The following is a 27534-nucleotide window of genomic DNA, read 5'->3' as shown; positions in this document are numbered from 1 at the left end:
GGAGCATAAATCACTAACTATGAAAGAATGTGATCTTTTATTTGCAGCAGCCAAATTCTCTCTCTTTCTCCAAGCCTATACCTTTCTCAGAGTGTTTTTATGAATATACCCTGTTTATTTGCTGTGTGTTACAGGCTGAGACTGCAGCTAACCGGATCTGTAAAGTGCTTGCTGTGAATCAGGAAAATGAGAGGTTGATGGAAGAGTATGAGAGACTAGCAAGTGAGGTAAGGATCTGAAATGTGGTGACAACAATGTTCGTGAAATATTGAAAGCTGAAAGATTCGTGCGCTCGCTTCAAGACAGAAAAATAGAAACACTGTAAAGGGTAAATCACCAACCTCACAGTGGCAGGTTACAAAGCCCAGTTGCCCAAGATAACGAGTTTCAGGTGACTCCTTTGCCACAGACTTCCAGTGTGGCCTTCAGCAAGTCAGTCAGGCTTGTTAATGTGCCCTAAAGGGTGTCTTGAGGATTGTCAACCGTCTGCCCTAAGACCAAGATTCCTGTCTCTCTTCAAAGACAGCCATCATCAACTACATCTGGAATGTACCAGATCAAGCAAACCCCTTGTCTTTGTGTACTTCAAAGCACATCTGGAGAGGGGTCTGTCAGGTTGTTCACAATTCACCTGTGATCAAGATGAATGTACAGATGAATGTGCTCCTCCTGTTCTTTCTTGTTTAGTGGCAAATCTGCTGAGCAGGACTGCAGATGTACAGTGCACAAATGAGAGCTCTCTTATCTTTTATTACTTAACCTGCAAAAACTTACTGAGATCACTGCACTGCTTTGTGTGCACTAATGGCCTTCTGAGTGAAGATTTTTATATGACCTGAGGTTGGTTTCTGTCCTGAACTATGTCTGTCCCTTAACTATGACTACCTGAAACACCAAGACCAATACTTTTGAAAGTGGCAGATGATATTGAATAACTCAGATTTTGAGTAATTAGAGACACCTTAGATATGTATTAATCTTTCTGAAAATCAGGGTATTTCTAGAAATACCTGGAATATCTGGGAAAATTTGCTATAAAAGTACTGTTCAGCTTTGAATCTCTTGTGCCTACTCACCTTAAGGCATCAGTAGCAACTGAAGTCAATAATATAAAAATGGAACAAACCTTATTAAGATTTGTATGTCCGCTATAATATTTTTTGTTGTTCTTTTTCCATTGTCTTTATTTGACTTGTTTATATTGGTTTGAAAGCTTTTAGAATGGATTCGCCGGACAATTCCTTGGCTGGAAAACAGGACCCCAGAAAAAACAATGCAGGCTATGCAGAAGAAATTAGAAGATTTCCGGGACTACCGCCGCAAACACAAACCTCCCAAAGTCCAGGAGAAATGTCAGCTGGAGATCAATTTCAACACCCTGCAGACAAAACTGAGAATCAGCAATCGGCCAGCTTTCATGCCATCAGAGGGGAAAATGGTTTCAGTAAGTAAAGGAGGCACAAATATTCTGTTTGCTTTATCAATGACCTCCCAAAAATGCCAGTGTGAAGGATTGAAAGGCCATTTTAAGTCATTCCCAGAAATATGTTTGTTGTACTTTTACAATACCAAGCTTCTTTTACACATTTCCTTTAGTTCTAGAATCTTGTTTTCTAATAAGCATGCTCCTGCCTCTTCAAAGGCTTTCCAAAAAGCAAATTATCTGAAGATGCAAGATGATATAGAGCTTCCTTTGGGAGTGTTTTCAATACTACTACATCACTGAGCTTATTTAAGCAAAACTCAGTGGTTTCACTGGCATTTTAGTCATCAAGCAAAGAGACATTGCTCAACACATGTTTCTACATTTTTCTATTCTGCTTTTCTCTTATGTCTATGAGGGTAAGAATAGTCTGTACCAAGAATTCTCATATGCTGACAAGTACTGTGACTTGACTGTGGGTCAAAACATTTCCTGTGGAATGTAGCAAACCTGTTTCTGTACTTCATTCTATCATTGTGTTTTGTTTTTCATAAACAAAAAAAAAATTGCTCTGTCTGAAAAATGTTATTGTCCACTCCCCATAGGCAGAAAATTAGGGCCTGTTACTTCAGCTTCCCACTCCTGTATTTGAGTTAGTGGGAAAGCTCACAAACCTTTATGTACCATAGAAGGTGAAATAAATTTGTGTTCCAGGTAAAATATGCACCAAATCCTCTTGATACTAATTACCTTGCTACTGTCAATTTGTGAAAGCAAAGCATTTTCATTTTAGTAACAGGTAGATATATTATAAAAGAACATACACATTGTAACATGGGAGGTAAAAGCAGTATTTTGTGAAGACATTGGACCTGTAGCCATGCTTGGAAACCATTTCTACAGGGACTCCTTTCATGAACCCACCTGAATACAACACACTATAAGAAACAGGTGCATGCACTAAAACATATCTGCCTGACAACATTTTCTGTGATTCTGTGATTTTACAAAATCTAAACATAAAAACTTCTCTTTTTGAAGCCAAATTGTGAATGATTCAAAAATCTGTAAATTTAGATAAAAAGAGATTATAATTTCATCCATCTCTCCCATGTATGCTCCTCACAGGATATTGCCGGCGCTTGGCAGAGGCTTGAACAAGCTGAGAAAGGCTATGAGGAGTGGCTGCTGAATGAAATACGGCGACTGGAAAGACTTGAACACTTGGCTGAGAAATTTAGGCAGAAGGCTTCCACTCATGAACAGTGGGCATATGGTGAGGAGAGATGGCTTTTAACATTTTTAGAATTTTAGTGTTCAAAGTTGAACTGTCAGTGCTGAGTACTTGCCAGCCACGAACTCACTCATAAGTAGTTTGGGCAATTTCAGACAATCTAAAATAATGACAGATAAAATGTCAGGTTTTGTTGACTCTAGTCACGATCCTAACTTGTTGGCATGTTGCTAATGAGATGTAACTGTAAAAATCATACTTCAGGTAGTGAGTCAAACTTAATGGAAATATTCTGCATTTGAATAGAGGCCATTACTGCTAATGTATTCCTATGTAATTGTACACCAGCAATCCAACCAGGAATGCAATCACACCACTGGCTGAGTGTGAAATTATTAACAGAAGTGTTCTGAGTTTATTATTATTTGGTCATCATGATGTTCTGAATAGTTCATATAAACTACATGATACTGGAGTCATGTCTGCTTTGCTCCAAACCCTGGATTACATGCCATTTGTAATTCTGGCTTTTAATGGTAACATAACCTCACCTGTAGTTGTGACACCTGTAGGACCTTACAGTGGCATTCAGTTTTGTTGGAGACTATTAAACACAGGTCTGCTCTATCATCCTGATGACTGCCTTCCTGTTTCTACCATGCTTCTGGTTTTTCCAGCCAGATTCTTTTGATATTGTGAAAGTGAATCAGAGTTCATCCTCTAACAGAGTTGCTGGAAGCATACAAGGCTATAAATGGTTGCCAAGCAGATACTAGAAGGGAAAATACAGCATTTATCAGCCCTGAGAGCTGATTTTCTGAGGATAAACCACTCATGGTGACAAGTTATAGCTGTTGTGTAGGGAAAACTTCACATAAGATGGTACACAGTAGGTGAAACAATAGTTGCTTCTGGCTCTAGGATTCACAGAGCTTCAAATGCCATGTGGTGAGTGCAGCTGCAGGGCCTGTCTGTGTGGATTCAGTTGTCAAACATAGGAGCTACTCAGCAGTAGTATTTCAGTTTCTACCTAATCTTTGTTTCTCTAGCCTTTTGTAGATAAGTAGGCATTTTCCACTTAAAACTCAGTGTTCAATACAAATGGCAGTCACACATCTCAGGTTTATTATGCTTATTTAAGTGCTGAAATGAATAATGAATTGAAGATGGAACATAAAAAATAATAACAGATCATTAGTAAGAGTGAAGGTGATCATAGCAGTGTGATTTCTGTTTTTTTAAAGTTTATTCTACAAAAAGTTATCACAGAGTTTAGAGATACAGTTTTTTGCTAATATACCATTTTTATGTCACTTTCTCCAGCAATGTAATACTCACTATTTTAGAACTGTATAAGCAGCCTATGCAAAAACCAGGACTTTACTGTGAGAGCTTAAAAAATATATGCTTCTAATTAACATGTGCTGACAATTTGCTGCTGATTTCAGTGGGGGTGGGATTTAATTTCATACATATGATTTTCACCATGCCTCAACTAAAAATTTACAATTTTCCTAACAAATAAACTGCTAAAAAATGAGTAATATTTTTCATTTCCTCTTTCAGGCAAAGAGCAGACCTTGCTTCAGAAGGATTATGAGTCTGCCTCTCTGACAGAAGTCCGTGCCATGTTAAGGAAACATGAAGCTTTTGAGAGCGATTTGGCTGCTCACCAGGACAGGGTGGAACAGATCGCTGCCATTGCCCAGGAGCTGAAGTATGTTCCATTTAAAGGCTTGCAGCTGCTGACATTTAACTTTGAGATAAACTCTTTCCAATGAATTTGATAGTGTCATAGGTACCAACGTAGGAATTCCAGACATAGCTTCATAAGTATATTATCTGAGCTGGTCACTGAGACCTTTCCCTCATCTCCCCCCTTACCCCCAACCAAATATAGATATTCAACTGTCCAAAATTATTTGAAAAGAAACATTTTCAACTTGACTTCACAGTAATATTTTAGTATTAGCTGTACCCATTAATCCATTGTGGTTGATGGAAAACCTGGAGGTGCTTATTTCTCAGTTCATATGGTCTGCTGAGGGGTATGGGCTATGAGTTGTTTAACTTAGAAAATAATTTCACTTATAGAAATTACAGGTCAAGTATCTTCACAAATATATTGGTCCTTTCTAAGGCCTCACATCCCTTTATTATCTCTATGACAGTGAGTAATGCACTGACTTCCTGCAGATTTAATTGTCTCTAATATGCTTATTTTCACAATCTCTTGATATTATATTTGGAAGTGCCATTATCTCCATTTTGCAGAAGGGACAGTGGAAACAAAATAAATTGCTCTCAGATTCCCAGCCTTGGCTTCACTTCTCCAAGTTTCAATTTCTCACCTTCAATAGACAGAACAGTTACTACTCAGAAATGAAATCTTAGAAACATGCCCTTTTTCACTTTGTAAAGGACCATGACTCACAAACAGCTCCATATTCATTATGATTAAAATCAGACACTTCCCTAAAAATGTAGTTCATATGTGATAGCAGCAGCACTTACAGTAATTGTGTAATTTAAATGGATTTAAAAGAAAAATCCCATCTTCAAGATTATTTAAAGAAAGAAAAATTAAGCACAGTGGGCAGAGTAAGTACAGTGTTTTGGTTAATGTGAAAGAAATCTGAAAAAACCACAGAGAATGGAGATTGTCCTGAATATGTGAGATTATGAAACACTTTCTGGTATGCCTTGATCTCCTTTATGGAGTTATTGCATAGAATGGCTTTTATTGGAAGGGACCTCAATGATCATTTAATTCCAAGACTCCTACCATGGACAAGGACATCTTCCTCTAGATCACGTTGCTCAAAGCCCCATTCAACCTGAACACCTCTGGGGATGGGGCGTCCACAGCTTCTCTGGGCAACCTGTTCCAGCGCCTCACCACTCTCACAGTAAAGAATTTCTGCCTAATACCCAGTCCAAACCTGCCCTCTTGCTGTTGAGCACCATTCCCCCTTGTCCTTGTTAAAAGTATCTCTCCAGCTCTCCTCTGAGTCCCCTTTAGGCACTGGAAGGCTGCTACAAGGTCTCCTCAAAATCTCCTGTCTACAAGATGGAAGTCCCAACCCTCCCAGCCTGTCTTCTTAGGATAGATGCTCCACCTCTCTGATTATCTTTGTGTCCCTTCTCTGGACCCATTCCAACAAGTCCATGTCTTCTTTGGGGGCCCCAGAGCTGGATGCAGTGTTCCTGGTGGGGTCTCAGCAGAGCAGAGGGACAGAATCCCCTCCCTCCCCTGCTGCCCACGCTGCTTTGGATGCAGCCCAGGACACGTTTGGCTTTCTGGGCTGTGAGTGCACATTGGCTGGGTCATATTTAGCTTCTTGTTAACCAACATCCCCAAGTCCTTCCTCCCAGGGCTGCTCTCATTCCATTCTCTACCCAGTCTGTATTTGTGCTTGGGATTGCCCTGAGATTTGTTTCTCTTTGTACTAAAGACAGTTTCTGTAACACCTAATCATTGCTAATTCAGATTCAGCTTTATGAATTATGAGAAACTTTGGGAATGTAGTATACATAGTACAGCATCTGCTTACCAGTGTTTTGAACCCTCTGTCCTTTACCTCTGGTGACGCCAGTGAACACTGTATCCTGTCTATTTTGGGATTGTCTCTTCTCAGTTGTTTCAGTAATTTGCTGTGTGAAGTTAAACAAGTTATTTGTGGCCTGGGCTGCAAAGGTGCTGAAAGCTGATTGCATTTAGAGATGCTCTAATTTGACTTCTCTGCTTCTCCATACAATGGTGCTATCAGTGCCTGATATTTCACTGTGACTCTGTAACTCAGTTAGGCTTAATGCCCATGGGGAGCACTGAATGAAAGGTCGTAAAGGTCAGGTTTTATCACTGGCTGCAAGCAAATTGGCAGCTTCTTTTTAAATACTGATTTTAGTTATTTATACATAATTCCTCACACAATAAAATTATGGAGGAAAATGCTAATTTCTTTCTCAATCTCTATTTTTAGAGAAGGATTAATGTCTGAATGCTAAGAAATGTGCACTGACATCTGATGGAAAGCCTGTTGAAGTCAATATGTATATTTCTTTCTTGATTTTTGTTTTTTTAGTTGATGGGTTGGTTGTTTATTTCCTCACCACTGGAGCAGGCCCTTACAGGAACAATCATAATCTGTGTCTAAATTCCAAATCAGTACACCCCTATGTTTTGTTTTAGTCAATCTCTTGGATGCCTAATGTTGCAATTTCAAAGGAGAACTATTGCTGTATGACCCTGAACTCTACTCTTCCAGTCCTAGTATTTTTTGCTGCAGCTCAGTCCACTATGTGCTTAAGGTTAAAGTTGCTACAAGCTTGTTGATTGATGCTATTTAGATAGAGGATTTATGTGTATATGCAAACAGGTGATTCCAGCCAGGATGCTGCTACAAGACTTTTGTGTTCCTAGACTGTATAGAATTAGATATTTCTTGGCAAAGAGGCATGATACAGCTTTATACAAAGCTGAAGGGACACAAGCAATTCTAAAATGAGATTTGCCATTTATGACATAGCAAATACTCATTTGAGGGAGCTGTACTATAAAAACCCATTTTAATTTATGATCTTATGTGCTCACTTAATGTTTCCAATCATCAAGACAAAATTTTGGGAATGTAGTTTCTTGTATATCTATCACTTGTAGTACAGTGACTGATTTTCAGCCAAGCATACCATTTTCTGTAACACTGATTTGAGAGTCACTTTGATTCTGGAGACCTGGGCTCAAATTGTGCCTACGTGCATGGTTAACATGAGCCTTGTTCTGAAGCACTGCTAAAACATGTTGCTCAGCAGGTTATTTTTGTGGCACTATCACTGTTCCCAAAGTGAGCTTACACTTAAGTGCTTCTCTGGATTAGCTCAAAATTTGACTGAATTTTAAATTGTTGACAGATAGGATTTAGTTACTTGTAAGATCAATAGTGGTAACTTAATGATTTTTAAATTCTAAAGGCTGTAGGTTTCAAATAGTCAAACAAATAGAAAGACTGTTCTCTTAGGTCTGTAACATGAGACAGTACTTCACGCACTGCAAAGCAAAAATTTTTAGAAAATGTAAATCTAGTCTCTTCAATGTTGAAAAAGATACAGAAATTAATAGGACAGGGAATGTAAGCCTGTGTTTTACTTCCAACTAATTAATCTTTGATGAATTATTACTTCCTCTGCTCCCACTTTGAGCAGAAAAATATTCTTTGATACTTAAAATACACTTATTTGAAGTAAACACCTGCAGGCCAAGAAAGGTAGTGGAGCTACACTGTTTAATGCCACTTGGTGAACTAACTTAGGATTTAGTTAGCACCATGTGTGCCCTTTTAAAAAGTTGTTTCGATATTCTCCTACCTATTTGTCCACAGCACATATCCCTGGAAGGAATAGCATAGTAGAGATCTTACAGGGAATGTCTGAGTCTCCCTGGCAGAGCTTGTGGAGGAAGGTGGCATATCACCTTCCAGGACTTTGACCACAGCTGGCACAATCAGTCTCTCACTTTCATGGAAGGACATTGCCCTTACCTTTAATCGACAAAAGGATATAAGTGATCCATTGAAGCAAAAATAAAGTTTGCTCAGTCAGGAACATAATCTTATAAACTTGCTATGCTATAATTAAAAAACACCCCCAACTTTCAGCCAAAAACTCATGACAGGAAAATCAATCTCAGCCTGTTTCCTCCAAAACACTACACTCCTGACTTAAAATTTCTTAGCAGATAGGTGGCTTTTGTTGTATTCCTTGAAGGCTAATGAAAAGCCTTCCAAAGAAAGGAGTTTTCCAGATAAGGAGTCCTTGTACAGTGTGACTTGCTGTCGGTTTTCTCCTTACAAGAGTTTACTTTCACAATTTTGGGTTGTTTTTGTTATTTTAAAAATTGTTTGGAAGTTTGGATTAGAGAATACCTAGGCAAACTTGACATCTACAAGTCCATGGGCTCTGATGGGCTGCATCCATGAGTGCTGAAAGAACTGTTGGATACCATAGTGAGGTTCATGATGATCTTTGAAAGGCCATAGCAGTCAGGAGAGGTGTCTGAGGACTGGAAGAAAGCAAATGTCACCCCAGTATTCAGCAAGTGCAAGAAAGAGGATTCAGGTAGCTCTAGCCTCATCTCAATCCCTGGCAAGATGATGGAGTGTCTGATTCTGGAGGCCATCCTAGCCACAAGGAAGACGGAAAGGTGATCAGGAGTAGTCAGGTAGATCATGCTTGACCAACCCAATTGCCTTCTACAATGAGTCAACTACCTGGACGGAGCAGGGAAGACAGTGGATTTTGCCGCTCTTGAATTTAGCGAGGCCTTAACACTGTCTCACAACATCCACACAGGCAGTCAGGCAGTGTGGGCTGGATGAGCAGTGATGTGGATTCAGAACTGGCTGAATGGCAGATCCCAGAGGGTCATACCCAGAGGCACTTGGTCAAGTTGGAGGCCTTGTGGTGTGCCCCAAGGTCCAGCACTGGGCTCAGTGTTGATGGCCTTGCTCATCAATGACTCAGGTGAAGGGGCAGATGTCTCCTCAGCAGGTTCAGTGACAACACAAAGCTGGGAGGAGGGACCAATACCCCAGGGGCTGTGCAGCCCTTCAGAAGGACCTTGGCAGGTTGGAGAGATGGGCAGAGGAGCACTGGCTGAACTTTAACAAGGGCATGTACAGGGTCTTGCACCTGGAGAGGAATAACCCCTGCACCAGCACAGCCTGGGGGCTGAGCTGTGGAAAGCAGCTCTCTGGAGAAGGACCTGGGGGTCCTGGTGGACAACAAGCTGTCCAAGAGCCAGCAGTGCCCTTGTGGCCAAGAAGGCCAGTAGTGTCCTGGGATGAATTAGGAAAAGCATTGCCAGCAGGTCGAGGGAGGGTTCTGCCCTTCTGATGAGCCCTGGAGAGGCACATCTGGAGTGCTGTAACCAGTTCTGGGATCCTCAGTACAAGATAGACATGGAGCTCCTGGAGCAGGCCTGGAGGGATACTCATCAATCAGTAGACTCATCAATTTACATACTGACTATCAGTATCTAAAGAGATGGTGCCAAGAGGATGGAGCCAGGCACTTCTCATTGGTTCCAAGCAATAGGACAACAGGCTAAAACTGATGCACAGGAAGCTCTATCTGAATATGAGCAAGAACTTTACTGTGAGAGTGACCAAGCATTGGAACAGAAAGCCCAGAGAGGTTGTGGAGTCTGCCTCACTGGACACAATCCTGGGCTCTAGGATGACCCTACTTGAACAGGGAGGTGGGACCAGATGACCCCCTGTGTTTCCTTCCAACCTGACCTACTCTGTCATTTTGTAATTCTGTGATTCTCTTATAGTAATTTTTTTAACCTGTTTTACCATTCTTCACTTTCAACAGTCAATTGATTACAGCATATCTGAAGCTTCTTTTAAACTGAATGATTCTCATACTTCTCAGGTTTATCCCAAACCAGATTGCTCTGACTGGGCTTAGAAGAGGAAACATGAACACTGCCCCTGGCCTACACAGCTTCTGGCTTCTGGCCTCTGGCTTCACTGAGGAAAGCTGCCTCTGTTCTCATTTTGTCCTCTGTGATTCTCTGTATTGCTGGCAGTGTGATCTGTTCATTCTTCTTGCCAATTGCCTAGAGAAGAATGCTAGGAAAAAAAAAAGGAACAAATTTTATCTGCATTTGCTGTCTTGTTCAAGCCTCAAAGTAAACCTTAGATTCATATCGCCATGTGTCACATATTTAGTCTCTGCAATGTTTAGTACTGGGCAGAGTGTTCTCAAGGTGAAGCCAAGAGCTAAATTCAATGGATGGTGATGAACCAATAAAAGTGAGTTTCCAAAGTGTCAAACACATGTATTATGGATAACTACTATTTGCCCCTGACATCAAAAGTTCAGTTTGAAGCAGAGTCAGTGCAGAATCTCAGGAGAGAGCCTTAAAAATTAATTCCAGTCTCAGGCACAGTAGTAGGTTGCTTCTATTAGCCTATTAAGCAGGTGAAAAAGCAATGGTAACTACTACCCTTTGTGAATGCACTCATTCATGCTGGTGCCATATGTTGGTCTGGAGATCCCTGTTTTCTGAACCAGCCAGTTCTGGGGTGTAGAGCTGTGAGGAGTTCCTGGAGAGGAAGATGAAAATTGTTCTCTGCACCCCACAATCTTGGAAGCCTGTATTAGTATTGCCAGGCTTGTGAGAGATTATACTTTGAACACAACCTGATATGTGTTTCTCAGTTAAATAATTTCAAAGCATAAGAGGAAAGGATTGGATTATTTAAAACAAAATGGATATTTCAGGCCAATAAATTTAAAAGGGTACCAATCTTTGCAAACTTCATAAATACCAAGACTGAAGCATTCTGGCCATCAAGGCATTGAATTACTTGTGTCACAGGAATAGCAAAGACAAAGATGCTTGGACACCTTAATTGTCTTTAATACCTGGATGTCACTTGATTTTTCTCACAACAGGGGAGATTGATCCTGTTCCTGTGCTGTGCTTCTTGAAATGCTGAATGCTTAAACACAATGTCTGTACTGCAACACTTGCTTACCTTAGGAGAAATATTGCAAAAAAGAGGGGAAGAATTGTTGAGGGCCATTGGAAGTGTGAACACTGTTCCTGTCATTCAAAAAGTCACACAGAGTTTTGTCTTTGCTCTTTCTCAGTGAACTGGACTACCACGATGCTGCAAGTGTCAATGATAGGTGTCAAAAGATATGTGACCAATGGGACAGCCTGGGAACACTCACTCAGAAAAGGAGAGAGGCACTGGAGGTAAACAATATCATAAGGATCAGCAGCTCAACTGAGGAAGGGAGAGGGAAATGAACCATTTATTTCAGACCAGGAAATGGTACCATTGAGCATCCATATTGTAGTCCAAAAAGCAAAAAAAACTTTCCTCAGATGTCTATTTCATTTTGCTGTGGTTACTTTTGCAAATAGACTGAATTACTCAGAATAGACTTGACAGTACTGAGCTGCCCCGGTAGCAGCAACAAATGGCATGTGGCTTGTAGAACCCCTCTCTGGGAATCTGATGTCCAGTAAGGCTAAAAGAAGCCATTGGTTAGTTACCTTTTAGTCATCCTAGTCTGACTTTGCAGTCTTGCATGCCTTTCTGTTCAGCAGTAGGTTAATTTTTGGTAGTATTTCAAAGCACTGAGATACTTTGCAAAGCCTTGTTCTTTTGGAAAAGAGGAAGTTACACACATAAATGCCAAGGTGGGAAGCATATGTATAATTCTTCCTTTTTGTACTTAAAAGAAATTATTAAATCAAAATTAGTAGATTTTAATTCATTTGCAGATCTATCCCAATAATAAAAATATTTTAAAATATATAAAAATACTTAAAATATCAATATTGTACTTCAAAGGCATACCCCTTTTAATGTGTTGGATATGAGAGTACTTTTACTGCAATTAGTTCTATTGCTTTGAGTGAGAATCCTTAAAGCAGATGGTGAAATCAATCAATGCAATCAAATCCTTTTGAAAAGATGAGGCATGACTTTGTTTATGGGTGGGTATGTGTGTGGAGCTAGATTTGCCCTAATAACAAAAAAATGCACTTTTCCCCACCTGTACAGAGGACAGAGAAATTGCTCGAAACAATTGATCAGCTTCACCTGGAGTTTGCCAAAAGAGCTGCTCCTTTCAACAACTGGATGGAAGGTGCTATGGAAGACCTACAGGACATGTTTATTGTTCATAGCATAGAGGAAATTCAGGTAATTGTATTATTTACTGTATTTGCACCCAGTAGCCAGCATGTTTGAGAGCCTGAGAGAGGAGCTATGCTTATTTACAGCAGATCTTCCAGATGCTGGAAGAAATGTTAGAGTTTTCATGTTCTCCCTATGTGTTTCTGATTTTAGAGTTTAATCTCTGCTCACGATCAATTTAAAGCTACTTTGCCAGAGGCAGATGGTGAACGACAGGCCATACTGTCAATCCAGAATGAAGTTGAAAAAGTTATCCAGAGTTACAACATGAGAATAAGTGCAACCAATCCTTACAGCACTGTTACAGTCGAAGAGATTCGAAGCAAGTGGGAAAAGGTAATGTATGCTAAATTGTTAAATACAAAAGGGGCATTGTAACACATTATTCTAGTTTAGAATTACTGAGAATATTCAGAGAACTTGACAATAAATCTCTAAATTATTCTAGATCATCAGCTGCCAGAATGAATTTCTACAGTGCCTTATGCTCTCCCTTATGTTTGCCAGGTTCACTTCACAATATCCCTGTGCTCCTGTCACGCAGTATTACCTATGTCCTCTTTGCCTTTCTGCCAGGGCAAGAGAAGCATGTGTTGAGGCTAGTGCAGAGCTGGTGCCTGGCCAGAGGTGCTGTTAGAAGAACAGAAAATTATTGTATTCTTTCTCTTAGTATTAAGAGTAATTTTTGTGTTTCTTCTACCCAGATGCTGGCTTTTCAAAAATGTTGTGTAAAATCAGCATCTTTGAGGGCATTGATGTTTCTGTCCAGTTAGACTAAAATTGGCATTAGCAACTGAAAAGTACTGGGAAGGGATTAAAGAGGGCCTCCTAGAGCAATCACGCCTATTTAATTTTATTAGTAACCAAGACAGATAAAATACTGCAGGCAAATGATTGTGTAGAATCACAAGAACTGTCATGGACAAGAATACACCCTCAATGGGTAATAAAAATCAAGCAGTAAGGACTAAGGTTAGAATCTCCCTGGGCAATTCAGAAGGATAAGCCAAACTAAAGCATTTGCAATGAATTAGAGACCTCCAGATGTGCATGACAGAACATGTCTCATGTTATCCTATTCTAATGGAGGTGCTCAAATAAAATGTTTTGCACTGACTCTTCTTTGAACAATTGAAAAATCACCTTTATTTTTCAAAGGAAAAACAAAGTAACTGCTCTAAGAGCAATTCAAGTGAAATAGTTGTCTCAAACTTGAATCCAGTCAGAGGTGAGAATTTCTTCTCTCTGCATGTCAGTCTCTCAGGTCAGCCTGCCCAACACCATGTTACGAATTTCTTATGTTAGCACAGAATTTGTAAATAAAATAGTGATCATCCTGCCTTGTTCTTCTGATATCGATCTTCAGACCAACAACGAAAACTAGCAGCTGTAGACTTACTTGTTCCATTTGTTTTTAAACTATTCAACTGTGCCTACTCACCTTTAGTGCCTTCCCACTGTTACAGGTGAAGCAGCTGGTGCCTCAGAGGGATCAATCCTTGCAGGAGGAATTAGCCCGCCAGCACGCCAACGAGCGCCTGCGCCGCCAGTTTGCTGCTCAGGCCAATGTCATTGGGCCATGGATCCAGACCAAGATGGAGGTGAGTGTCAGACCCTCACACAGAAGCTGATGAACAAAGTGATTATAATCTTTTAATCTCTACTTTAGATACAGGACAACAGCAAAGTCAATGACAGTTCACCAGCTGTTTGATCCTAAACTATTTAGCACCTGTTAAGATTATTCTTAAAGCTGTGGAACTTTGTACAAGTGGTACCTTGATGGTGACTAGGAGATTCAGCTTTGAAAAATCAATCACTAAACAATTACTGTTTATCTTCTGCTTTTTGTAGAAAAAGATGCCAGTTTCACTGGGGTCTCAATAATAATTCCAGGTATAAATGTGACACATTTCTATTGAAATGTGTTTGTACAGCAACATTTCTCATCTCCACTGTATGAAGGGTTTATTAATATTGTTTCTTAGTATAAAAATATAACATAATTATATGAACATTGGTCAAATTAGCACATCCAAAGTTTAAATTTTGTGGGACTGGGGGGTGTCTTTTTTCTTTTGACAGGAAATTGCCCGCAGTTCTATTGAAATGACAGGGCCTTTGGAGGACCAGATGAATCAGCTGAAGCAATATGAGCACAATATCATTAATTATAAACACAATATTGACAAATTGGAAGGAGATCATCAGCTTATACAAGAAGCCCTGGTGTTCGACAACAAGCACACCAACTATACCATGGAGGTAGCCATTTACTCCCTTTTGTATTTATTAGTTTGTTTGTCCTCTTGTGCCATGTAACTACCTTCCCTGATTTAAAGAGACTGCCACAGAAGATGTAATTTGGCAGGCTTTCTGACAATCTCATAAGACTTGTTTTCATTTATTTTCACTTTTTAGTGAAGAAGTACCCATTTAGAAACCAGTTTTGTATTTTTTTAAGGCCATTTTTATTTTTAGTGATCCTTGGTCATAATATAGAATTAGTGGTATGGATATTGAATATGGATAAATATTTTGAGCTGGTTTTTTTTTCTTATTGTACTTTTTATACTCTTAAAAGAATATATTTCCTTCTGTAACAACTCAGTATTTTCTCTCTCATAGCACATCCGTGTTGGTTGGGAGCTCCTGCTTACCACCATTGCTCGGACTATCAATGAGGTTGAGACTCAGATCCTCACAAGGGATGCCAAGGGTATCACCCAGGAACAAATGAATGACTTCAGAGCATCATTCAATCACTTTGACAGGGTACAGTACTCTTGCTTTCTCTCAGCTAGCAATATTTATTCTTCCCAAAAGCAAGTTTCTTGGCATTTCAAATGTAAGCCTTTAAAAAAAAAACCTGCAAATACACTAGCAATAGGTTCTTTTTAAAAAAGAAAAAAGACAAGTTAAGAAAGAATTTGTAGCCTTATAAAGCCACAGGATGGCTTGGGTTGGAAGAGACTTTAAAGATCATCTAGTTCGACTCTCTCCACCTTGAGCAGGGATGCCATCCACTAGATGATGTTGCCCAGGGTTCACCACAGCCTAGTAGCATTGTGCACCTAAGTTAATAATTAATTTTTGCTTTTTAAATGTAATGCAGTTATATGGTTTAGTATTTGTTCAAATAAGCATAAATCTGTGTGTTTTGGAAAATAATATGACCCTTTATTTTAAGACAGTACAGCATGTTTTAAGTACTTTTTGTTGTTTCCATTTCATTAAATTTAGCTGTAATCTACAGAGGTTTTTTTCCCCTTTGAATCACAACTTGTCTCCCTAGAAATGTATTTTTAGGGAATATATTTGGGACACTTACAGCTGTCCAGGAATATCCTTTATTTTTCTGGCTGTATGTGGGAAATAAGAGGCTGTTACTTTTTTTAGTTATCTAAATATGGATCAGTAAAACAGTAGAAAGGAAAACACTACTGTGAAGAAACTTAACTCACTTCTGTGAGTATTCATGCAGTATTCATGGACAGAGTGTTATAAAGATAAATATTAATAGACACAGTAGCAAAATATATGCAGAAGGAGATCTTACATTTGCAGCTGGAGAACACTCTGAATATGAGTTAGTTCTGATGGCTCTGTGCTCACATGAACCCACCTTTAAAACCAAGTTCACAGTTCAAACACTGAAAACACTTATCATAATGCAGCAGCAGTCTGTTGAGTCAGCTCCTTTAAATTATTTCAGGATACAGCAAAATGCCATTTTCTCTTCACTAATATCCTGTTTGTTTAGCTCTATTCAAATTGGTTGCCCATTCCTGCATTTGCATTTGATATGGATTGGATGCTGATAGTCACAGTTTACTAAATCTTCTTTAGAATACCCCTAACTATTTAGGAAGAAGACCAGAATTGTCAAACCTCTACTTGCTGAAGAAACAAGTATAGCCACAGAACTAGGAATGGATTTTATGGAAAAATATTAACCTGATTCTAGTACAGCATAATTATTTTTTGTATTTTCTAAGGAAGCAGAAGATAACGTCACAAAAGCAGAGATAGATTTCCCGGGGTGGAAGGATGTAGCATACCAAATGGCTTTCCCAATGCACTGGAGCAGATAATTGAGCAATTAGAGCTATTAAAAGCAGTCAAAGTACCAGGTCTGGATAAATTACATGCTGTATTTGAGAGACCTCTCTAAGGGAAACCAAGGTCTTTGCACAAATATCTGACAGCTCTCTAAAGATGAGGAAGCAAAGTGACTGAATCCAAGTATATTTTACACTGGATGGCCATTTCTAGCATTCCTGTACCTCTGTAGTTCATAGGTGAGTTCTCTGGCCTGCTCACAGCAAGGCTGGCTCAGTGGCTGAGTAGATATCACAGTCAGCTCTTGGAGCCTCAGGCTGCCTGAAGGGAGAAGCTAAATCCTACACCAACCAGCCCTATCCATGTTATAAATTTTCAGGCTTTGCAGATGTTGTAAGGCACTGAAATACCAAAGCATAAAACAGAGCAATGTCTTAGGAAAGGTTGTTTGACCTGGAAGAAGGTGGTTGTGTCACACAGCTGCTAGCACACTGGAGATGGGTTACAACAATAATGTGTAACTCAAAATTGCTTCCCAGTTCCTAGATTCTTACTTGTTCCTGACTATCTCGTTCCTCAGGCTATAATGGGTCATGGCTTTAGGCTGTGTCCCTTCTGCCCTGATTCCTGTTGCAGGAAACCTGAATGGCCAGGTCAGAAGCAGAAGGAGACAGATGTTTCATCTATCATACATCCTCATCTATGGCCTCAACAACCTGGACCTGGTCTGCAAGTTTAGCTGTAGACCCTGCCTTTCTCCATAACAGATATAATCTAATGGCTTAAAAAAAGAGGTTAAAATATGGAAAGGAGCATTTTACAAATGCCCTCTTTAATATTCCCCATCCCTCAGAATCAGACATGGGAAACTGGTCTAGATGGACTTCTGCACTGACAGAGTGTAAAAATTATTTTCTCTGTAGCAAAATGCAAGTTGAAAGGAAGAAGGTAAGATCTAAAACCATTCAACCATCAGGCCTGGCTTTATGGAGGGAACAGACAGTAGAAACACTGATTAAAGAGAGGATTGTAAGGATTAAATTACACTGTTACTTAATGGACAGATGCAACTCAATCTACACAGACTAGAGGGAGACTTTGAACAAGCATGTTGAGAAAAGACAGACGTGTTTTTAATTTTTCTATCTTCCCTGTGTCCTTGCACACTCGAATATTTAGTGTTAGTGAATGAAGGAAACCCAAGGTGCTTCAGAGTTACTTCAGTGTACATAAAACAATAAAGACTTTATATTTGTTCATGTTTAGATACAGAAGGCAGTAATGGATTATTTTGTGGTTTTGATTTCCTTAAATAGAAATGAAGATAAGACTGGATTATCTGAACATAAGCACTACCATGAAAAATACTGTCTTCTTCATGTCAGATGGAATTAACAATATATGTAAAACTTCTGTGGCACTTAGCAGCATTTCTGAATGCCTGATATGGTTTAAAAATACATTTGAAGGATTGGACTGTTGTTCACCATGATGAATAGCCAGAAAGGATCCCAAAAATTAATACTGTCACTGACAAGGAGGCTTTAAATATCTAAGTACAACACAATAATTTATGCATGGTATTGCTCTGACTTGTGTGGTATTTCTCCCATTTAAGACATTTTTTTAATGTCTGACAGTGTGTATTGAGGATGTCAGCAAAGTACTAATATGCAGAGTAGCTCCCTTCCCCGTTTTAAAGTATGTATTTTGGTATACATAAATCTAACAACTCTTTTTAGGGTGCATCTACAAACAACTATCTTTGCTTATGAATCTGAGAAAGGAACCCCTATCTTCCTCCCTGGGAAGAATGTATTAAAAAAATTCTCACAGTGCATGTGAGAATTACAAGAGCAGGCAGAAAAAGTAGTGTTTCTTTCACTGCATCCCCAGCAGAGGTGTGCTGGCATAGAGAGCTTTACAAAGTCATCTTTGTAAAGGCAAGTGGCACACAGGCTCTCTCCCCTGGCTCATGGGGGTAACCCTCCTGGCTCTTGTGTTCCCAGCAGGCATGTACTCATGCTGGTTGGTTCCCCAGGGGTTATTCCCGATGCTTGCCCTTGCTTACATTGTTGCCCTACTCCTTGCTAGAGATTGTGCCTGAAGGCACAGTCTAGTTGTAGTTATAAATATACATCTTCAGCAATGCTGCTATATTTCTTTCCTTAATGTGACTGCATAGAGAAAAAAAAGAGAAAGTGGGACACTGTGTCTGAATCACAGAGGCAGTTTAGAAGTGTTCAAAATGGTGCATAGCTGAATGATGGTATGTAGCCAAATCAGGATACCACACAGATAGGTTTGTCAGTCAATGGTTTTGACACATATTTATGCAGGGATTCCTTTTTCAGATTCAGTATATTTAGTAAATTCTAAATAAGATTGCAAAGTACGTGATGAAATATCTGCAGCTGCTCTGCCTGTACTATTTTAATGGCTGCTAATACATTCTACTATTGATTTTTCTGCAAACTACAGATTTCAAGTAGGAGCTCTGCATGCAGAAAAATGGCATCACGCCACCCTATATTTTGTTAACAGAAAAACAGCTCCCTATTAAAGGAATCATATGTTCAGGCTTAAGCAGGTCGATTAGCATTCAGGAAAATTAAGGACATATTTAAGAATGGATTAGTTGGACTCAGAAATTCACTTACTTTATAAGGTCACAGATAAAACACAAGGAGAAGGGAAAAGACTAATAATGAAACATGAAGGAGATTTTAGTGGTTTCCTTTGTATTGGCAGGAAAAGATGAACAAGACAAAGTTATTTATATGCATTAAAATGTTAATTTTAGCTCCTAATGTTGGTTTACAAACAATAAAAATAAATATCAAGAACCATTTCCAATTGAGAAAGCCTTCACATGGGCTTGATCCATGCCTTAATTGCAAAATGCCATTGAATTCTGTGAAGCTCTGATATAGTGCAAAGATGCTTTTTTAGGCAAGATATGATGAAGATTTGAAAATTTCGCTACAAGAATGTGAAAACCTGCTATAGCACTTGGCACTACTACTTGGACCCTCACTAGGGAGTCCCACTTAACCATATGACTGTTCTGAGCTGCAGCACAACCACTGCACTTCTCTCCCACAGAAAATGGTATCTGGAGGATGTGCCAGCCCCTCACTCCCATCTGCACTTCACTGCTTCAGCTCCTGCTGCTGGCTGGGGAGCTCCTACACACACTGACCCCCCACTCACACCCCCTGGAGTGAGGGAGTAGCTGATGATCCTTCACCAACACCAGCTACAGGAGATGGAGGGGCAGGATTTGGCTCTTAGCTCCCATTTTTATATTACTTTTGTTTTGCAGTCACACAGAAGTATCTTCAGCTTTAGAAATGAAGTAAAATGAGTAACTTCACCTGGGACCTGCCATAGCCTGTCTCCAGGACAGCTTTTGAAAGTTTCAAACCGGCCTAGATTAACATTTTGAGAATGATAAAATATGCCATTTTGAATGCTTTATAGCAGGAATCATCATATTAAATGGAAACATTAAAGGATAAAAACTTTACTGTGATTATGGCTTTTAAATAATTTGTAACTTAACTTTGTAACTTGACTTTGCTTTTTTTCTCTTCCTTGACTTCCCACTGTTATTTTTCATCTTTCCTTTATGGGGCTGGTGGCTGTTGATGCAGGGGAAGTCAATAACAGCATGATATTTTAAAAATGCATGGTGGTTATTAACTTACTAAGGCACCACTTCATCCTATTAGTATATTAAATAAGCCCAGTGCATTTGTTAAAACTCATATTTTATCTGTGCATAGCTATATAGAAATTTTCAAAAATAAATTATTCATCTAGCAGGCAAATATGTAGCAGACAGAAAGGCTTGGATCTTGTCCAAACTGTCTGTAAAATCAATAAGGGTAATAATTTTTCATCTTGGAATATCTCCTTAATTGTATTTATGTTAACTCACTCTAAAGTGCTCCTCCAATAGGACACATTTTGTATGAACAGGAAGAAAAAAACAAGCCAGTCTGTTTTTAATAAATTAGTGTGAATTTCTTCACCTGCAAAATAGAAAAATATATTGGTTCAAAACAATGTTCTAGATTGATGTGGTATTACTAGGAACCATCTCACCTGGAATTCAATGGTGCATTTTAAAAGTCAGTTTTCAAAGCAAAACCTGACTGTATATATTGTTAAAGACAGATAACTGAAAGTAAGATGTCAATTATAAATTTATTTTGTACTTATCTCCTTAGAGATATGCACATTACATTAAGTAGTATTACCAGATGAAGAATGAAGTAACACTCAATGTGGGGAAAATATGTTTTGCCCAGGTTCAGTGATATTTTTATTGCATCTCACATGCACTGCATGACAACAGAAAAGGAAGGAAACAAATGGCAGTTCATAGAATGAAATCTGCCTTGTCAGCAAAGGTGTAATAAAAAAGGTGGAAGGAAACAGAGTTTTAATTCTGTAGTTAAAATGAGGACCCTCTCCTACTAAGAAAAAGTCTGAAGCATGAAACTGCAGAAACTGCACACTTTTTAGGTAATTCATTGCATATATTCACATTACATTTCCATGAAATTCAGGAAGATTGTGATTATTAATTTACAAATAGTATGTTCTTTACTAACCAACTAACCTGACCTGTGACTTTCTTTCCTTTCCCCTTCCCAAATGCATGACCTGTGATGGGATGTTAGGACGCATCTGACAATCTGCAGTCTGATGAATTTAAAGCCTGCCTCATCAGTCTAGGACAGGTTGGAAATGACTTGCAGGTAGAGGAAACTGAAATAATTCTATTTTCAGATATAACAATAGCCAAAAAGAATGCATGTTTAAACTCCAGTCTGTTGGTCATAATACTTTGAAAAGATCCTGCCTTGGGGAAGACAACTGGTTTAGGTGGACTGTCAGCATCACTTTGAGCTGTATTTTTCTTTGCATTTTTCAAAGATTTTCCAGTTTGCTTGTTTTACTTGGTTTGAAATATTTTATTTGAACACTACTAGATACCCAGGAGAGCTCCTATGCTTCTTACACTCAGACTTTTGTAAATTTTCCTTTCCTCAGACTCAATACAAGTTCTCATATGCTCCCTCCCAATACAGGATGACACAATTCTCTCCAAGCCACTGCAATCTATCACAGCACAGAGGAAACATGTATTTACCTTCTTACATTTAATGTATACTCAGCTTTGAGTCTAGAATGTTGCAGATATGTTATTTCCTGAAATATGAGCAACCTCATTTCACACAAGGTCTTCAACTGATCTAAGTCTTGCAGGTCTTATCCTTTAGGCCAGTATGCACATCTCTGCTGTAGTCAGGGTCTTGAAAGCCTGCAGTCAGAAGGAAAATCCCTATACTTATTTCCCATATATCAGCAGACTGCTCTCATAATGTATTTACTTTGGCCTTTGAATGAAGTATTTCACTGTTTTTCACAGTACTTTTAGCTGCTAGAGATTTCAAGCAGAACATTTCAAAGACATTTCATATCAGGGAGGCAGCTTGAGCACCTGCTGAGTTTCACTAGTTTAGTAACAACTTTCATCCTTGCTCTTCTCTTTGTCTTCTCTGGTTGTGTTCTCTGTATTCTTGTCCCATTCATCTCCTTTTCTCCCTTATCTCTCCCTTGACCTTTCCTGATGTTACTTTTTTGTGGTGAAAATGTGTCTTTCCTGTGTGTAATATGTTAGTTACTTCTTCCTCTTTTAAAACTGATGATGATTCTCATGACCTGATCTGGCAACATCAATGAATACTGTTCATGCACTGGATCCAATATGCCAACGGTCCAAACTCGCCATCTCTCTGGAAATTTCCTTGGATTCTTCAAACCCTTCCTTCCATATTCCTTACATTGTTTTGGCCAATAGAGGAAGAATGGATTGATGGACCATGATGATTTCAGAGCTTGCTTAATTTCAATGGGTTATGATTTGGTACGAGCTTTAAGAAAAAATATCAACTGATTCTGCTTACAGCTAAAATGTTAACCACAGCAATACTAAAAGCTTATCTAAATAGAGAGGATACTAATGTCATTTACACTAGAGATAGTACTTTCTTTGTTTTTCCTTTATTTTTAAATGGTTAAAAGGGAAGTTAAAAGTAAAGCAAGACACTTGAAAACCATTCTCTGGTACACTGCATTGCTCTTTGAACTAAGTAAAGTTTAAGAGTTGAAATTAACAGTTATTAAAGTAATGTTTTTGTAAACTTCTTTTATTCTACCTGCATGATGAAGAATGAGTTCAATACTGTTTAATTTTTATAAACTTGCCTTGAAGGTTGCATTTTCTTTGCTTCAATTATTTATTCTAAAAATTTACTCTGAAATTCACCTTTTTAATAGAAAAGAAAGAGATTATCCTTAGTCAACCTGTGCTGTATTTGGCATGAAATGTTCAGAATTGTTTCCCTTCTTAGTTCAGACTACACTGCTTGTTGGGCTACTTCCCTGCATGGTACCTAAATTACAATGGTTTTAGCATGAAGTGGAAAATAAAGTGTTAAGTTAGAATAAGTTAAACATGAGCAAGTTAGAACATGCATTGTGAGAGGGTGGGAAGGAGAGAAGATGGGAACAGTTAATTGAAAGGTACATATTTCAGGTATTTAGGACAAAGGATACACTTTTCAAAAGCACAATCCTTTTTACAGAAGTGGGGTGGGCATTTAAGATACAGATTTCATCGGCTCTAATATGCATGTTCCTGAGTTAGGAAGATGCTTTATGAGCTCTGTAACCAGTGGTGCTGACTGGTTTATGAGAGGCTCAGGCTGCTGGAGATCAGTATTATGGTGACCATTTTCTTTGTTTTGGATTCTGTGAAAGGGTGAAGCTGAGTTTGCCCGAATCATGTCTCTGGTTGACCCCAATGGGCAAGGAACCGTCACTTTCCAGTCCTTCATTGACTTCATGACCAGAGAAACGGCAGACACAGACACAGCTGAGCAAGTGATAGCTTCCTTCAGAATCCTGGCTTCAGATAAGGTCAGTCACTGTGCTGGTGTTCTAAGGATTCAATCCCCTTTAGCCCTTCTTGTTACAAGCCTTACAGTAATACTGAAGCTTTGCAGTTTGTCAGATTTCAGAGAAAGCATGTGCCTTTTCTTCTTGTTTGGAACCAGGACTCTTACCTGAAATGGGTGCAGAATACAAGGCTTGTGTATCCTCATATGATGGACAGCCAACATAAAATTAGGCATCTTGTCTGTATAATGGGTATATTGTACATCAGGTTATTTCCACACCACAGCCTTGATTAGAGGGGAACTCGTTCTGCCTTTCACACTGTTGTCTGGATGTTTCAATGCAGATTTTGGCCCTCTAGAACATAGCCTAGATCAGATGCACAAGACTACACCTGGTTGTGAGCAATGTTGTGACCATTCAACAGGCTGGTTCAAGGTGGTGTATCCATATCCTAGCACAAGCAGCAGGAGGAGGCCTCCTCTAGTTATGGGGTTTGTAGAGGAAGCTCCTGAATTTGGCATACTGGCATATATTTGGCATCTGCCCACCGCCAGATGCACTTGTGACTGACTTGTGTTTGAAGATGCAAGGGAGTGTAATGGCAACACAAGAGCTTCTGGAGGAGCTAGGGCCATAAACAGTGCTGCCTCTAAACCAACCCTATGCTATGGAGAAAGGAGAGATCACAGCAGTACAGGTCTATTTGCCCAGGCTCGCTGTATTGATTTTCTCATTCCAGCTGCTTGTATTGATTTTGTGATCTCAGTTAATGTGGACCACATTTTAAATTCCAGACATGTTCTCAGTAGCAACTCATGTGGAAGATGGTCTCAGGAAAAAGTGATTTTCATTAGATTGCTATTTTAAGCAATGTCAAGGTCTGTTAACAAAGGGTATCCCTCATGTCATAAATGCAAACCATTAAGAACAATAATGCATCTTTCTTTACACATATATTAGAACCTTGAAACTAACAGGAACTACCTGCATCTGTCCTGTCACTGCAGAAGGGGCAGTAGTGCTTTGCAGAAATACTGACTATCCAGGGATAAGCTGTATCTGTAGCAGTCTGCCCATGGCTGCACAGTGTTTGGTAGCAAACACACACATACAGTCACCTATCTTGAGACTGCATTTTGACCTAATCACTTTGTTGGTGGAATTTTCTCCTTCAATTCATAATTTGTGATGGAATTTGCTGAGGAAAACATTTGGTCACAGAAAAACAGGCAAGATGTCCAAATTCATGAGTCACAGTTAGAGAAAATAAATATATTTTGTGGTTTTGAAGAACATATACTGAATTTGTCAATCCTTTTCCCCTTCCCAGCCTTATATCCTGGCAGATGAGCTGCGTCGAGAGCTGCCTCCTGAGCAGGCTCAATATTGCATCAAGAGAATGCCTCCGTACACTGGCCCAGGATCTGTTCCTGGGGCTCTGGATTACACCTCTTTTTCATCAGCACTGTATGGAGAGAGCGACCTCTGATTCAGTAATTGGCTGTATTCATGGTAGACACTAAAAATACCCACCTTGTTGCCCAGATTGCTTCTCAAAAGCTTTGACAAGCTGATTTAAAAACAAATTTTACAAATACAGTAGGTACCATCTGTGTAAAGTGCTAGTAACTGAAGTAACCGGTGTATATTAATATGTGCAGCACACTAGATACCTGCCTTATTGGTTTTAGTTGTCTGTCCTATGCAATGCTAGAAAATCTATTTTTAAAATTGCAAGATAGTAAATTTGGAAATAGATGTTCAGAAAACAGAAGGTAAAACCTAAAAACATTGAAACTTGCAAAATATTTCTCCATTTTTGATGGTTTCAATGTCATATGTGCTTCTTTTACGATGTTCATAAAACTATGTTAGAAGTCATGCTTTTTTCTTTCATAGAGAAATAGTTCTTTCCTCTCATGATTTCTGATTTTCTATGCTTCTATTGGTGGAATTTAATATAATACTAAAATGCAGATTTTCAGGGAAGAAATTTAACAACCACATAAATGACTTAATTATAAAAATAATCCAGAATGCTATGCTTTTGTCACAAAGAGTTGTAATATAAGAGGGAAAAGCTGATTAAAGTGCAGTTTTAGAGTTCTGTAAGCAGTTCTTTTCTTTTAGGCCTTTAACTTTCACAGTTGAGGGAATACAACTTTTATAATCAGAAATAATAAGGATGCTAATTTCATGTGAACTGTTTTGTTATGAAACCCTCATTCTTGTCTATGTTGGACAGTCTTTGTTTCTCAGTATAAGAATGCATTATTGTATGTATTAGTGGGCAATATTCATCTCTATCCTGCATAAAGCAAGCTCCCATCTGAGCAAATGTAGTTATGGTTGTCTTGCAGCTTGAACTGTTCAGTGCTCAAAATTCAGTTTGTCTTGACTTCTGCTGTGTTGCAGGCAGTTCTGTCTGTACCCTGCTCCTGTGTGCTAGATGTTTACTGGTTTTTTCCATCTTGAGAAATGACAGAGAATAAAAGCAGTAACTTTTTTACTTGAATCCTACTGACACTGAGGAAATGCAATGTAATCAAACAAAACCATTTACAAATGGTGAAGCGAGCTGTGCAGCCCAGTGCTATTAAAGCAATGATGTGCCTATTAAATAAAGTCTGCTTTTCAAAACCTTATGAGACTCTGTCGTTGGCAATTGACCTAGTGGCTCCCTCTAAGGACTGGAAACATTTCTGAATGTCAGAGTTTTCAGATGCTAATGGTTCAAAGTCTGTCACATATTTCAATACACTGTGTCTGCTTGAACATGTCTCTGTGTGCTGGAGGGAGAGGTCTGCTTTCATGAAGAGAGATAGAGCTTAGAATGAGTTGGAGAGTTTCCATTTAGGTCACCTGAGCACAGATGTCCATAGCTTGTTAGACTTCAAGCTTAGATTTATTTCAGTGCTTTTGAGGACATTTGCCTTAACTTTTCTGTATGTCATTTTTTCCTCATGTGCAAAAAAGCAAGTTGTTAAGGATGCAATGGTGCTTTCCCTGGCTATTTGGAAATATAAGGATGGCAAGCATTAAAAATCTGTGATTTCAATCCTAAAGAAGGCACCTGCAGGTTAAGGTAGGTGGAGTGGGAGCAATTTCAAAATACTCCCAGAGGAGTGCTGAAACCTGCTGGTTCAGGCTGAATCTTATTAAAAAATAAATCTGTATATCTCTCATTGTTACAGTTTAATGCAACTGGAAAAATAAAACATTGAGCTTCTGAATGTGGCACAAAGCAAAATGCCAGTGCTACAGGCAGGATTATGCAAAAAAATTTGCACAAAGTTTATATTTGACACCTCTTTCTCATGTTGTTCAGGTTCTCTATCCACTAATTTTTATGATGTGATATTATTCCTGTTTTTGATAATATGGAAGGGACTTTTAAGCTCCTCCTCTAGCTGTGAGAGATAATGTTATCAGCAGCAAGAGAAAAAAACTTTTGCAAAGCAATTTTTCCAATCTTATATCAGGTTTCTAATTTCTGAAGTAGAATGAACAACCAGTAGCTGAGAATTGCAGGGATTAATTATCCATTCACACTTGCCTAAAAATGTTGTACCATAATTATTACTTTAATATGTCTTTCATGTAAAATGAAGATATATCATAAAATTATTTCTCCCAGGATGAATATAAGTAAACTGTGTTATTTTACCCTAAACAGGGCAATCCTCAAAGTCCTTTAAAATATTCTGTGATCAGGTTCAGGGGCTATGGATTTTGCAGAGATTTTCTATTCCTCTAAGGCTCTGTTTTTAGTAGGTGGCATTTGTATATTTCTGCAGGATCACTTTTCACACTGGGAATCAACACAGAAACATTTTCTGTCCACATAATTCTGTCAGAAAACTAGTTTTACTATAAAAAAGTACAGTAGCTGAGTCGAGGGTAATGAATGTGTCAATCACAGGGGCCAAATCAAGGTTCAATAGCTGGAGGTAGAGCATTTTTTTGATGAACATGTGAATGAAGGTTATAGAACAAATTACAATTCACAAAATTCAGTAGGGTTTTAAGTTGCTTTCATGACTATAATACAGATGTGTTTTATGACTTTACATGAATACAACAGTTCTTTGAAAAATTTCCTGACAAGATAATTT

At 38.8% G+C, this 27534-nt stretch overlaps 1 protein-coding gene across 1 annotated transcript in view; it reads left to right on the top strand.

Annotated features, from left to right (window-relative positions):
- Positions 1-26064, top strand: part of ACTN2 (actinin alpha 2) — a 67420-nt gene extending 41356 nt beyond the window's left edge. The window contains 13 exon segments of the mRNA XM_079298391.1: positions 135-227; positions 1214-1444; positions 2552-2699; positions 4224-4374; positions 11319-11427; positions 12245-12385; positions 12533-12715; positions 13846-13980; positions 14465-14644; positions 15008-15154; positions 22317-22382; positions 23279-23437; positions 24750-26064. Of these exon segments, the coding sequence (XP_079154517.1) occupies positions 135-227; positions 1214-1444; positions 2552-2699; positions 4224-4374; positions 11319-11427; positions 12245-12385; positions 12533-12715; positions 13846-13980; positions 14465-14644; positions 15008-15154; positions 22317-22382; positions 23279-23437; positions 24750-24908 (1902 nt within the window). The 3' untranslated portion in view covers positions 24909-26064.
- Positions 26065-27534: the final 1470 nt, after the last annotated feature.

Source organism: Erithacus rubecula (genome assembly GCF_903797595.1).
Source record: "Erithacus rubecula genome assembly, chromosome: 2".
Lineage (NCBI taxonomy): Eukaryota > Metazoa > Chordata > Aves > Passeriformes > Muscicapidae > Erithacus > Erithacus rubecula.
This window is presented reverse-complemented; position numbering and strand designations above follow the sequence as displayed.